Source organism: Pseudophryne corroboree, chromosome 2, assembly GCF_028390025.1.
Source record: "Pseudophryne corroboree isolate aPseCor3 chromosome 2, aPseCor3.hap2, whole genome shotgun sequence".
Lineage (NCBI taxonomy): Eukaryota > Metazoa > Chordata > Amphibia > Anura > Myobatrachidae > Pseudophryne > Pseudophryne corroboree.
Genome location: NC_086445.1, coordinates 840,311,760 through 840,326,856, shown reverse-complemented (window position 1 = coordinate 840,326,856; position 15,097 = coordinate 840,311,760). Strand labels below are relative to the sequence as shown.

General features: G+C 46.8%; 1 protein-coding gene across 3 annotated transcripts in view; it reads right to left on the bottom strand.

The window, feature by feature from the left end:
* MBTPS2 (membrane bound transcription factor peptidase, site 2) overlaps positions 1-15,097 on the bottom strand; it is a 354,709-nt gene that overhangs the window by 156,138 nt on the left and 183,474 nt on the right. For all 3 annotated transcript variants that reach the window (XM_063955767.1, XM_063955765.1, XM_063955766.1), the window contains exon 6: positions 8,607-8,725. In XM_063955767.1, coding sequence (XP_063811837.1) covers positions 8,607-8,725 — 119 coding nt within the window. The remainder of the gene's footprint in view (positions 1-8,606; positions 8,726-15,097) is intronic.

The following is a 15,097-nucleotide window of genomic DNA, read 5'->3' as shown; positions in this document are numbered from 1 at the left end:
CTGTCACTGAAATGATTGGTTTGTTAAAGTGTGCATGTCCTGTTTATACAACATAAGGGTGGGTGGGAGGGCCCAAGGACAATTCCATCTTGCACCTCTTTTTCTTCTTTGCATCATGTGCTGTTTGGGGACTATTTTTTTTAAAGTGCTATCTTGTCTGACACTTCCGTATATGTCCAGTGGTACTGCCATTTAATTCCAGTGATTTTGCAGTATAATTCCAGTGATATTGCCATTTAATTCCAGTGATTTTGCAGTATAATTCCAGTGATTTTGCCATTTAATTCCAATGATTTTACAGTATAATTCCAGTGATTTTGCCATTTAATTCCAGTGATTTTGATGTATAATTCCACTGGGAATTGTTTGTGTCGCTTGGCTTAGTCATACAGCTACCTCATTGCACCTCTTCGACATCTTTGCATGAGTCGCTGTTTGGGGCCTAGTTTTTGAAAAGTGCCATCCTGTCTAACACTACCGTATGAGTCCAGGGGTACTGCTGTATTAGTCCTGGGGTACTGCCGTATAAGTCCACCAATTGCAGAATTTTAGAAAAATGACAGGAGCGTGCAGGAGATGCTGTCAGTGGACCGAACAATTGCGGCCCACTTTCGACATTCAGCCACTGCGTGACACTACTAGATGGGCCAGGTGGTTGTGTCGCTTAGCTTAGTAATACAGCAACCTCGGTGCACCTCTTTTTCTTCTTTGCATCATGTGCTGTTTGGGGCCTTTTTGGATATCTGCCCTCCTGTCTGCCACTGCAGTGCCACTCCTAGATGGGCCAATTGTTTGTGTCGCTTGGCTTAGTCATACAGCTACCTCATTGCACCTCTACTACATCTTTGCATAAGGTGCTGTTTGGGGCCTAGTTTTTGAAAAGTGCCATCCTGTCTGACACTGCAGTGCCACTCCTAGATGGGCCAGGTGTTTGTGCCGCACACTTGTGTCTCTTGGCTTAGTCATACAGCAGCCTCGGTGTACCTCTTTTTCTTCTTCACATCATGTGCTGTTTGGGGCCTTTTTTTTTTTATCGCTGCCCTCCTGTCTGACACTGCAGTGCCACTCCTAGATGGGCCAGGTGTTTGTGCCGCACACTTGTGTAGTTTAGCTTAGTCATACAGCCACCTCGGTGCAACCTTTTGGCCTAAAAACAATATTGTGAGGTGTGAGGTGTTCAGAATAGACTGGAAATTTATGTTATTGAGGTTAATAAGTAGGATCAAAATTACCCCCAAATTCTGTGATTTTAGCTATTTTTTTTTTTTTTTTTCAAAAATCATCCAGATCCAAAACCAAAACACGAAAGGGTGGTTTTGGCAAAACCAAGCCAAAACCAAAACACAAAAGTGGAATTAGAACCAAAACACGAAAAGTGCCAGCCGCACATCTCTAGTATAAAACATGTTCTTGTATGCAGTATGTTCTTGGGCAGTACGGATGGTGCAATTGTTAGCATTACTGCTTCACAGCACTGAGGTTATGGGTTCAGCATGGCCATTACTGTATGGAGTTTGTATATTTTCCCATGCTTGCATGGGTTTCCTCCGGGTACTCCAGTTTCCTCCCACAGTCCAAAAATATACTGGTAGGCTACTTGGCTCCCTACAAAATTGAACTTAAGTGTGTGTGCATGTACACGGGCAGACTAAATGGGCCAAGTGGTCTTTATCTGCCGTCAAATTCTATGTTTCTGTTTATTCACACTTGAAGACTGATATACAGCTTACTTAATGTAGAACATCCATATGAAATATTCAACAATGGAGTTTGTGGGGGTCATTCAGACCCAATCGCTGCTGTGCGTTTTCTCACAGCAGCGATCGAGTCTGAAGTGCGCATGTGCCAGCGCCACAGTGCGCCGGCGCATGGCTGACAGCCGACGGCTGCCGTAGCCTAACGATCGCCTCTGCCTGATTGACAGGCAGAGGCGTTCGCTGGGCGGGATGGGGCAAGACGGTGGCGTTAAGCCGCCGTTTATGGGGCGCAGTATGGCCAACGCAGGCGTGGCCAGACCGACCATGTCGGGGCAGGCAGCGGCGGTTGCGTGATGTGACACGCAGATGCTGCGACCCGGGCAGCGATGAGTAGCTCCCGGCCAGTGCGCATAGCTGCGCTGGCCGGGAGTTACTCCTGCAGTACAAAAGCATCGCCGCTGTGCGATACTTTTGTACTTCTGCAGGGGAAGGTGGTGGGGGGGAAGGTCGGGCCTGACATGCGGGGCAGACTAGCCCTGTGCTGGGCATCCCCCCACATGTCTGTGTGCCTGATCATAGCCCTGTAAGATTTTTCAGGGCTACGAACAGGTCTGAATTAGGCCCTGTATCAATTGCTGCCACTGTCCATGGATAATCATTGATAACTAATCGTCATATAATAAGATTTTACTTACCGATAAATCTATTTCTCGTAGTCCGTAGTGGATGCTGGGGACTCCGTCAGGACCATGGGGATTAGCGGCTCCGCAGGAGACAGGGCACAAAAATAAAGCTTTAGGATCAGGTGGTGTGCACTGGCTCCTCCCCCTATGACCCTCCTCCAAGCCTCAGTTAGGATACTGTGCCCGGACGAGCGTACACAATAAGGAAGGATTTTGAATCCCGGGTAAGACTCATACCAGCCACACCAATCACACCGTACAACTTGTGATCTGAACCCAGTTAACAGTATGACAAATGTAGGAGCCTCTGAACAGACGGCTCACAACAATAACAACCCGATTTTTTTGTAACAATAACTATGTACAAGTATTGCAGACAATCCGCACTTGGGATGGGCGCCCAGCATCCACTACGGACTACGAGAAATAGATTTATCGGTAAGTAAAATCTTATTTTCTCTGACGTCCTAGTGGATGCTGGGGACTCCGTCAGGACCATGGGGATTATACCAAAGCTCCCAAACGGGCGGGAGAGTGCGGATGACTCTGCAGCACCGAATGAGAGAACTCCAGGTCCTCTTTAGCCAGGGTATCAAATTTGTAGAATTTTACAAACGTGTTCTCCCCCGACCACGTAGCTGCTCGGCAGAGTTGTAATGCCGAGACCCCTCGGGCAGCCGCCCAGGATGAGCCCACCTTCCTTGTGGAATGGGCCTTGACAGATTTAGGCTGTGGCAGGCCTGCCACAGAATGTGCAAGTTGAATTGTGCTACAAATCCAACGAGCAATCGTCTGCTTAGAAGCAGGAGCACCCAGCTTGTTGGGTGCATACAGGATAAACAGCGAGTCAGAGTTTCTGACTCCAGCCGTCCTGGAAACATATATTTTCAGGGCCCTGACAACGTCTAGCAACTTGGAGTCCTCCAATTCACTAGTAGCCGCCGGCACCACAATAGGCTGGTTCAGGTGAAACGCTGACACCACCTTAGGAAGAAATTGGGGACGAGTCCTCAATTCTGCCCTATCCATATGGAAAATCAGATAAGGGCTTTTACATGATAAAGCCGCCAATTCTGACACTCGCCTGGCTGAAGCCAAGGCCAATAACATGACCACTTTCCACGTGAGATATTTTAGATCCACGGTTTTTAGTGGCTCAAACCAATGTGATTTTAAGAAAACTCAACACCACGTTGAGATCCCAAGGTGCCACAGGGGGCACAAACGGGGGCTGAATATGCAGCACTCCTTTCACAATGTCTGAACTTCAGGTACTGAAGCTAATTCTTTTTGAAAGAAAATCGACAGAGCCGAGATCTGTACTTTAATGGAGCCTAGACTTAGGCCCATATTCACTCCTGCTTGCAGGAAATGTAGAAATCGACCTAGTGGAAATTCCTCTGTTGGGGCCTTTTTGGCCTCGCACCATGCAACATATTTCCGCCACATGCGGTGATAATGCTTTGCCGTAACATCTTTCCTGGCTTTAATAAGCGCAGGAATGACTTCTTCCGGAATACCCTTTTCCTTCAGGATCCGGCGCTCAATCGCCATGCCGTCAAACGCAGCCGCGGTAAGTCTTGGAACAGACAGGGCCCCTGCTGAAGCAGGTCCTGTCTGAGCGGCAGAGGCCATGGGTCCTCTGATATCATTTCCTGAAGTTCCGGGTACCAAGCCCTTCTTGGCCAATCCGGAACCACGAGTATCGTTCTTACTCCTCGCCATCTTATTATTCTCAGTACCTTTGGTATGAGAGGCAGAGTAGGGAACACATAAACCGACTGGTACACCCACGGTGTCACTAGAGCGTCCACAGCTATCGCCTGAGGGTCCCTTGACCTGGCGCAATATCTCTTTAGCTTTTTGTTGAGGCGGGACGCCATCATGTCCACCTGTGGCCTTTCCCAACGGTTTACCAACAGCAGGAAGACTTCTGGATGAAGTCCCCACTCTCCCGGGTGTAGGTCGTGTCTGCTGAGGAAGTCTGCTTCCCAGTTGTCCACTCCCGGAATGAACACTGCTGACAGTGCTAGTACGTGATTTTCCGCCCATCGGAGAATCCTTGTGGCTTCTGCCATTGCCATCCTGCTTCTTGTGCCGCCCTGTCGGGTCACATGGGCGACTGCCGTGATGTTGTCTGACTGTATCAGTACCGGCTGGTTTTGAAGCAGGGGTCTTGCCTGACTTAGGGCATTGTAAATGGCCCTCAGTTCCAGAATTTATATGTAGGGAAGTCTCCTGACTTGACCATAGGCCCTGGAAGTTTCTTCCCTGTGTGACTGCTCCCCAGCCTTGAAGGCTGGCATCCGTGGTCACCAGGACCCAGTCCTGTATGCCGAAACTGCGGCCCTCTAGAAGATGAGCACCCTGCATCCACCACAGTAGAGACACCCTGGTCCTTGGAGACAGGGTTATCATTTGATGCATTTGAAGATGCGATCCCGACCACTTATCTAAGAGGTCTCACTGGAAGGTCCTCGCATGGAACCTGCCGAATGGAATTGCTTCGTATGAAGCCACCATTTTTCCCAGGACTCGTGTGCAACGATGCACCGATACCCTTTTTGGTTTTAGGAGGTCTCTGACTAGAGATGACAGCTCCTTGGCTTTCTCCTGCGGGAGAAACACTTTTTTCTGTTCTGTGTCCAAAATCATCCCCAGGAACAGTAAGCGAGTGGAAGGAACCAGCTGTGACTTTGGAATGTTCAGAATCCAGCCATGCTGTTGTAGCACCTCCTGCGATAGTGCTACTCCGACCAGTAACTGCTCCCTGGACCTTGCCTTTATAAGGAGATCGTCCAAGTATGGGATAAATAAAAACTCCCTTTTTTTTTGAAGGAGTATCATCATTTCTGCCATTACCTTGGTAAACACCCTCGGTGCCGTGGACAGTCCAAACGGTAGTGTCTGGAATTGGTAATGGCAATCCTGTACCACAATCTGAGGTACTCCTGGTGAGGAAGATAAATAGGGACATGCAGGTAAGCATCCTTGATGTCCAGGGATACCATGTAATCCCCCTCGTCCAGGCTTGCAAAAACCGCCCTGAGCGATTCCATCTTGAACTTTGTTATGTAAGTGTTCAAGGATTTCCATTTTAAAATGGGTCTCACCGAACCGGCTGGTTTCGGTACCACAAACAGTGTGGAATAGTAACCCCGTCCTTGTTGAAGTAGGGGCACCTTGACTATCACCTGCTGGGAATACAGCTTGTGAATTGCCTCTAGCACAGCCTCCCTGCCTGTCGGCAAGGCAGATTTAAGGAAACGGCGGGGGGGAGACGCCTCGACTTCCAGCTCGTACCCCTGAGATACTACTTGAAGGATCCAGGGATCCACCTGTGAGCGAGCCCACTGATCGCTGAAATTTTTGAGGCGGCCCCCCACCGTACCTGGCTACGCCTGTGGAGCCCCCGCGTCATGCGGTGGACTCAGAGGAAGCAGGGGAAGAATTTTGATTCTGGGAACTGGCTGCTGGTGCAGCTTTTTTCCTCTTCCCTCGTTTGACCCGCCTGCTTTTTTGAAGCCGAAAGGACTGTACCTGATAATACAGTGCGTTTCTTAGGCTGTGAGGAAACCTGAGGTAAAATATTTTCATCCCAGCTGTTGCTGTGGATACGAGGTCCCAGAGACCATCCCCAACCAATTCCTCACCCTTATAAGGCTCTATGTGCCTTTTAAAGTCAGCATCACCTGTCCAGTGTCGGGTCTCCAATACCCTCCTGACAGAATGGACATTGCAATAATTCAGGATGCCAGCCGGCAAAATATTCCTCTGTGCATCCCTCATATATAAGACGACGTCTTATGTTCGCAAAATAGTATCCCTGTTTGAAAGGGGTACAGACCACGCTGCAGCAGTCTGCAGGTCTCAGTCTAGTACCTGAGTGTGTAATTACAGACTTCAGGATAGCCTCCTGCTATTTATCAGCAGGTACCTTCAAAGTGGCCGTATCCTAAGACGGCAGTGCCACCTTGACAAACGTGTGAGCGCCTTATCCACCCTAGGGGATATCTCCCAGCGTAACTAATCCTCTGGCGGGAAAGGGTACGCCATCAGTAACTTGTTAGAAATTACCAGTTTCTTATCGGGGAAACCCACGCTTTTTCACACTTCATTCACTCATTTGATGGGGGAACAAAACACTGCCTGCTTTTTCTCCCCACACATAAAACCCTTTGTTTTTAGTGGTACTTGGGTTAATGTCAGAAACACATTTTATATTGCCGGGATCATGTAACGGATGTTCCTAGTGGATTGTGTATATGTCTCAACCTCGTCGACACTGGAGTCAGACTCTGTGTCGACATCTGTGTCTGCCATCTGAGGGAGCGTTGATGGCCTTTGAGACGTCTGGGCAGGCGCGGGCTGAGAAGCCGGCTGTCCCATAGCTGTTACGTCATCCAGCCTTTTATGTAAGGAGTTGACACTGTCGGTTAATACCTTCCACCTATCCATCCACTCTGGTGTCGGCCCACAGGGGCGACATCTCATTTATCGGCATCTGCTCCGCCTCCACATAAGTCTCCTCATCAAACATGTCGACACAGCCGTACCGACACACCGCACACACACAAGGAATGCTCCAATGAGGACAGGACCCACAAAAGCCCTTTGGGGGGACAGAGTGAGAGTATGCCAGCACACACCAGAGCGCTATATAATGCAGGGACTAACTGAGTTATGTCCCCTATAGCTGCTTTTATATAATTTATACTGCGCCTAAATTTAGTGCCCCCCCTCTCTGTTTTTTTTTTTAACGCTGTTCTGTTTAGTGTAGACTGCAGGGGAGAGCCAGGGAGCTTCCCTCCAACGGAGCTGTGAGGGAAAAATGGCGCCAGTGTGCTGAGGAGATAGGCTCCGCCCCTTTTTCGCGGACTTTTCTCCCGCATTTTTATGGAATCTGGCAGGGGTTAATATACATCCATATAGCCCTGGGGGTTATATGTGATGTATTTTTGCCAGCCAAGGTGTTTATATTGCTGCTCAGGGCGCCCCCCCCCCCCCCCCCCAGCGCCCTGCACCCTCAGTGACCGGAGTGTGTGGTGTGCATGAGGAGCAATGGCGCACAGCTGCAGTGCTGTGCGCTACCTTGGTGAAGACTGATGTCTTCTGCCGCCGTTTTTCCGGACCTCTTCTTGCTTCTGGCTCTGTAAGGGGGACGACGGCGCGGCTCCGGGACCGAACACCAAGGACTGGGCCTGCGGTCGATCCCTCTGGAGCTAATGGTGTCCAGTAGCCTAAGAAGCCCAATCCGGCTGCAAGCAGGCGAGTTCGCTTCTTCTCCCCTTAGTCCCTCGCTGCAGTGAGCCTGTTGCCAGCAGGTCTCACTGAAAATAAAAAACCTAAATCTATACTTTCTTTCTAAGGGCTCAGGAGAGCCCCTAGTGTGCATCCAACCTCGGCCGGGCACAAGATCTAACTGGGGCTTGGAGGAGTTATACGGTGTGATTGGTGTGGCTGGTATGAGTCTTACCCGGGATTCAAAATCCTTCCTTATTGTGTCAGCTCTTCCGGGCACAGTATCCTAACTGAGGTCTGGAGGAGGGTCATAGTGGGAGGAGCCAGTGCACACCAGATAGTACCTAATCTTTCTTTTAGAGTGCCCAGCCTCCTTCGGAGCCCGCTATTCCCCATGGTCCTTACGGAGTTCCCAGCATCCACTAGGACGTTAGAGAAAGGTAATTTCTACTTTTGCTAACGTTTTCTGAAAAATGCAACACCCACTCCTATACAGATAAATAAAGAAGAACCGCGCTAGGGGTACTGATATACCAAAATGGGTATGTAAATCAGAATTAAACTGTAAATGATATAGAATATACACAACGTGACTTTGTAAAATAAAAAATAAAGCACTTCATTTAAAGCTCATTGATTAAAACACAAATCAAAACATGTGGTAATATGCATTAAAACACAATCAAATTAGACCAAATGGTCATGAGATGGTAAGCATAGCCAGGTCTAGTAAAAGGTTGTAAGTAATCAAAATGGATTCAATCCCTAAATGATAGCTCCAATAGTCCTGAAAAGGGTGATACATACCAGGTGCAATATGTACATAAAGGTTCTAGCAAGGAAATGTCTCCTTTTACCTGGCTTGTGATTCTATTAAAAAAACTTGCCCCAGCCATCATAAAACATGTTGTTATCTGTGCAGCACAAGTAGATGTAGGAACTGTCATTTATATTAATTTAAGTAGAAAATAAAAATAGTATTTACCTCTAAAACTTCAGTAACTAGGGCACCAACACCTGTGTAATAAAACGGATAGAGTAGTGCAGGTAGCGGAAACAGTATCAAGAGGCCCAGGAGACCGAGGATAAAATTGTGCCAGACACCTGTAACAAATACAATGCGTACATTGGTTATTAATATAATGACCCAAATCGTATCTAAGAACATTAATTCCAGTAAGTTATTAACCGCTTGTCAGTAAGCTTAAGCCTCACACTAATATTCAGATGCTTTATTTATCGGATAGTACGCACATTTCTTTTAAGGGTGACAAAACTTAATTGGTTCCAATGTTTTAAAAAGTCACTTCTAAAAATCACATACAGATGGAGCCATGCTAATCATGGCTACGTCTGTGCCTGGCTTAGTCTGTACCTGGGTGCACCCGCCCGGGCATGCCTATCGTCACATTTGGGGTGCGCATGCGCCCCATTCACTAGAATGGGAGAGCCTCTGTGCACTTCCGGCGTGACTAGGCGGATGGATTGCCTAGTCATGCCGGGAGTGCACGTATGCGATGGAGCCGCACTAGATGACTGCATCTCCATTTGTACATACCATACTTTAAAACTTGAAAAGAATTTGAGATAATTAACATAGCTATTACTATGTAGCTCATACCACCCAACATGACCCATTCCAGAAGGGACAAAATGCTCTGCTCCTGGACTTTCCTCCTAATTTATGATTGGCGAAACCAGTTTTGAACAGGTTAATTGTGAAGAAAGGTGTTTCACCACAGGTGATGACAATCATAAACTAAGAGGGGAGTCCAGAAAGAGAGAATTTTGTCCCTCCCGGAGAGGGTCAGGATGGGAGGTATGATGTAGCTGAAAGCTATTGTAGCAGCCATTTTCTATTATGAGTGGCTGGTATCTGACCTCCAGTGGTGATCAGCAGGAAGTCTACTGTGTGCAGATTATTTCCTCCAATCATCACAACTAAAACTCAGAAATGGCATGTTCCATAAATCTACACAGATTTCCTATCCCTATTCTATTTTATAAGGCAACGTTACAATTGGAATGACAAAAGCAGATCTGCCATTAACAAGATATCACTTGATAATGATCAAACCAATAAATTGATTGTTGTTGTTACAGCTCCATTCACAGATTATAAATCCAATGTAAAAATATAGGGTCAGATTCTGATTTGTATGTAAACCGCCTGATTTACGTACCAATCCAATGGTGGATGCAGTGCACATGTGTAGGGCCAGTTATGCACGATCGCTCACAGTACCCCTTAGCCATCGCATGACTAACATACTGCAGCATTTGGGAGGCAGTGACCGTTCTAAAAGACTACGGCGTCACACCCATTTTGCAAGCGTGCCAAGTCCAGGATCTGCGCCATCGGACACAGACTTCCTGGACCCAGCAGAGTTCCGACACTCATTCTGAGTAAGTTCTGACTTATGCAGATAGCAGAGGGTTGCCATGGTCACCACGGCGATCAGACTCAGATCGCAGACTCTGGCAGGAGGTGTCTTTTTCCTACAGACGCCTTCTGCAGCATTACCATATTAATTGTACGGTAGTCCATAGCCACTTTACTGCGGCAGTGCTATAATGTAAATATCAGAATCAGGCCCATAGTTCTGAATGATATTGAGGATCATCCAGGTCCGGTCGCTGCTACGTCCTGCCCGCTAAGTACCGCATATCGATACTTTGCACCTGCAGAGGACGCATGGAAGGTATCACACTGTCAGTGATTGACAGTCTGATTCCATTTGGAGGTGGGGAGGGGGCGGCAATGGGCTACATTTGTAAAAACGGACGTGTGTCACCGCCATTTAGTTGGTGGGAAGAGGCCAGGGATCTCCATCACTGCACGGAAATTTCCTGGCCTCTGCCACTGGCAGTAAGTGCAGTAAGTGATCCGAAGGATGCTTTCTAGGACTCATATCAGATCACTACTGCAGCTGCAGACGTCCGCTTGTAAGAGACGCCTCCTGCTGCATTACCATACAGCGATATCAGTGATAGCAACTCCAACCACAACTGAATCAGGCACATTGTACGGAACAGCGAAGCAAATGCAACAATTGTATCCGCTGAACTTTACACCTCCCTGACACAGCTAAATTATGCTGCAACTTTGTTCGTCTCTAAAATAGTTTGTCTGCCATCTAGTGGACAATACTGTTCATTGATGAAAAGTAATTAATAAAGTTTCAATGGGGTTTATGGATATATCTTCAACCTGTATATTCGTAAGAGAAGATGCAAATAAAAAGCATTTGATCTAGTCTGTCCAGAGAGTACATCTAATGGCAAATGTGGCGGTCACATCTGCACTTCTCATACAGTGGATGAAATAGAAAGCACATGCCAATGGACTGTGCATCACCAAGCACATTCTGCAGTAAAAACAGTGGGTCTAATTTAGAGAAGAAAGTAAATCCACATGTAGCATAAAAATAAGCGTTACCACTTTTTGCAGGTCCTTCTGCACAAAGTAAAGGCTTTGTGGATTATTCATTTATTTATTATTTTGAAGGTGGGATCTTGGTCTTTTTTTTTTTTATTTAACATATCATTCGTCAGTCATTACCAAGCTGACTGCCGTGTGTCTGCTCCACTTGTATATGTACTCTAAATTTTCTGCAAAGTCCTCACCTGCATTTGCATGTAATCAGAGACTCCATGTTCAGAATAGTACACAGGACTGGGGCGGAAGAGGAAGCGTGTCATGGAGTCAGGTGCTGTACATAGGGCCCGATTCAGATTTGTATGCAAACCAATGGTTTATGTACAAATCTGATATTGGTCTGCACATGTGCAGAACGGGTCTTTGGATATCACTCACAGTCCCCCCTTTAGCTCCAGCATTATTGACATGCCGCAGCATTTGGGGGGGGTGTAGCAGATTGGCAACTGACATCATTCTTCAAAATAGGGCATCGCCCCATTTTGTAGGCGTGGTGGGTAAAGTCAAGTGTCTGCAACGATGGACACAGACTTCCTAGACTCTGTATCTTACGGCCAAATTTAAGGGCCCTACTCACTGACCGACCCGCCGCCGAGCTGCCCGACGGCGGATACGGCCGACGAGCGACCCGGCGGCGGGGGGGGCAGTGACGGGGGGAGTAAAGTTTCTTCACTCCCCCCGTCACGCGGCTGCATTGAAGTGCAGGCAAATATGGACGAGATCGTCCATATTGGCCTGCATGCACAGCCGACGGGAGACCAGCGATGAACGAGCGCGGGGCCGCGCATCGTTCATCGCAGGAGTCTCCACACTGAAAGATATGAACGAGTTCTCGTTCATTTATGAACGAGATCGTTCATATCTTTCAAAAAATCGGCCAGTGTAAGATTTGGCATTCCCTGCGGCTGTGAAATTCCATACGAACTGGAATTAGGCCCATAGTGAGGGTTCAGGCAGCAATGGAGTAGGAACCTCCATTACCATACTAAAGGTATGCTTAACCCTAGTTTTTTAATATGCAGTTTGTATTGTTCTAACTTAATTTATAGGACTTTGCCTAGCTCTGCTGTCAGTCTTATTGGGATGATAATTTCACAAAACCATTTTCCACGATTTACTAGCAAGGAATAAGTTATGTAATTTGAGCGAGTTATTAATGTGGACATGTGCAACAAAATATGAATGGATTGCAGTAACTTGCGCCTCTTAACTGCTGCTCAGTCCCCCACTCACAAGAGCACCAATTCTTGAATGACATAACAAAACACAAAAGAGGGGACCAATCTTTTGTATTTTATTAATGTGAACATACCCAAGTAAAGAAAGACTGAAAATATAACAAAAACTTTTCCCAGATAATTCCAAAACAATGGGCCAAATTTATCAAGCCTTAGAGAGTGATAAATTGCACAGTGCTAAAGTACAAACCAAGCAGCTCCTACCTGTCATTTTTCAAACACAGCCTTAACATGGCAGTTAGGAGCTGGTTGGTTGGTACTTTATCAATTTATCACTTTCCAAAGCTTAATAAATCTGAGCCAATGTTAGAAGGAGCAATATACAGTATCGGTCATTGCAGGGATGAGCAAGCAGCCCTCTGCTGAAGAGCTCCCTCCATTATGACGGCAGTATAAGAGGCCTAATCTAGGGCTCAAGGCCACAGTAGTCAAATCCTTGTTCACATTACAGTGATAAACTGATGATAAAAATTTAACAGATTTTCATAAGATTATGCAAATACAGTGACTTTCAATCTTTAAATTCCATTCATGATATCATAGGAGATCCCAAAACTACACAACATGGTTGCAATTGCCAATTGTAAGTGGAAGATAATGGCCTACGAAAGACACTACCTACTACTCTCTCACTTAGGCTACACAGAGCAGGGTGCATAAAGTTTGTGTCAAGTTAAGTGGGAGCATTTGAGCAGTGTTACTGCAGGATGTGTTGTGTACAGATATAGCCATGCTCATGGCATGCCGGACTGCGATTATTCGCAGCCGGCGATTGCTCCATTATATGCTTATGTACTTAATGAAGCGATTGCAAATAGTCACAGACCGTCCCGGGCTGCCATGCAGCATGCTGTATCTTAGCAAGATGAGCATGGCTACATATGTATACAAAGTCTGTAGAGAAAAGCTCTGTCCCACCTAAGAGGTTTAGCACCATAGGCAGAGGTGACGTTGCATGGAATCAGATGTAGTAATACCACTGGTTGTGTCCCTGGACTACTGGAGGCCTTTTCTTGGTTTGTTTGTTTGTTTGTTTGTTCATTGAGTGAATCTTAACACAACTGTTTATTAATTAATAAAAGCCTGATAACGTGCATTAAAAATATGACTGGTTCAAATCACAACATTTAGGAAATAGTTTATTAAACAGACGTGTCCTCAAATACTGTTGATGTAGTAATGACAAATAACCCCTCTTGGCACGCCATGTCCCAGGTAACTCGGCAGCACTAAACATCTTTTTCGCTTAAAATGTGTGTGTTATTTGCATTGATAAAATAACTGGGAGCGAAAAACTACATTGCTGGCTTGCATCAATCAATTTGTGTATCTGTGAGTCTGACTCGGCACAGGAGGCCGCAGCTTTTTCTCAGCCAAGTTTTGTTGTGCTTTATATGCAACATTATACAAGTTTAAAACGAATTCTTGTGTGATTGAAGTCACAGCTCAGCATCTCTAGCACACTGAGTGGTGTTTACTGCATCTCTGTTTTGAATAAAATACAAAATGTAAAGAAAAAGACAGTACTCTACAGCAATCGTCATGTTGGGCGTCTCGCGCAATATAGTGTATATACGCTAGGTCAAGGGTGAGCCATAAGTGGCCCTAAAGGGTCCCATACACTAGGACGATAATGCCCGATTTAATCCTATTTCGGCATTCGGACTGATATATCGGATGAAATTGGGCATTTTGGAGGCGTTTCCGATCCGATCCGCTTTCCCGTGAACATCGGATCGGATCCTCCAGATTGAATGTGCTGCACATTCAATCTGGTCCGACCCCGCAGGCATGGCTGGGATCTATGTATTTTGGGCGATCCTGCCCCCCCCCCCCCTGGAGGCTACCGGGGGTGATCGCCCGCGACATGTCAGACGGACATGGTGCGGTAGTGTATGGGGCCTTTAAGACTGTTGATGAACTATACATCCCAGCATGCCCTGGCACGGTTTTAGCATGCCCTGATAGCGAAACTATGACCGGACATGCTGGGATGTGTAGTCCCACTGCAGCTGGGGGGTGGCTTACTGTGCCCACCTCTGCGTTAGGTGTATGAGGACACATATGCACTCTGAAAAAGATGTTCACTGGTGGATCTGCAGTGATCACTAGCTGTAACAAACGTCTAATAAATACACTACATCTAGGCCCTCATTCAGAGTTGATTGCTCGCTAGCTACTTTTAGCAGCCGAGCAAACGCATAGTCGCTGCCCACGGGGGAGTGTATTTTCGCTTTGCAGTAGTGTGAACGCCTGTGCAGCCGAGCAGCACCAAACACATTTTGTGCAGAACAAGACCAGCCCTGTAGTTACTTATTCTGTGCGATGATTGCTGCGACGAATGACGCGGTAATGATGTCAGATACCCGCTCAGCAAATGCCCGTCCACGCCTGCGTTTTTCCAAACACTCCCAGAAAACGGTCAGTTGCCGCCCAGAAATTTCCACTTCCTGTCAATCTCCTTGCGTTCGGCTGTGCGATTGGAATCGTCACTAGAACCAGTGCAAAACCACAAAGGACTCCGTACCCGTACGATGCGTGTGCGCATTGCGGTGCATACGCATGCGCAGATTAGCCTTTTATTCACTAATCGCTACGCAGCGAACAATGGCAGCTAGCGATCAACTCGGCATGTTCTACCTAGTGCACTGTTAATGATCAGATCCCATTCCATTTATCACAAGCAGCGACTGGCTGATTTATTCATGCTCCTGATGTAAACTTCATTTAGCCATTTGTTGCAAAAAAAAACCAAAAACAAGTATTGCCTCGGTTGATCATGGCAGCTCTAAGGAAGCA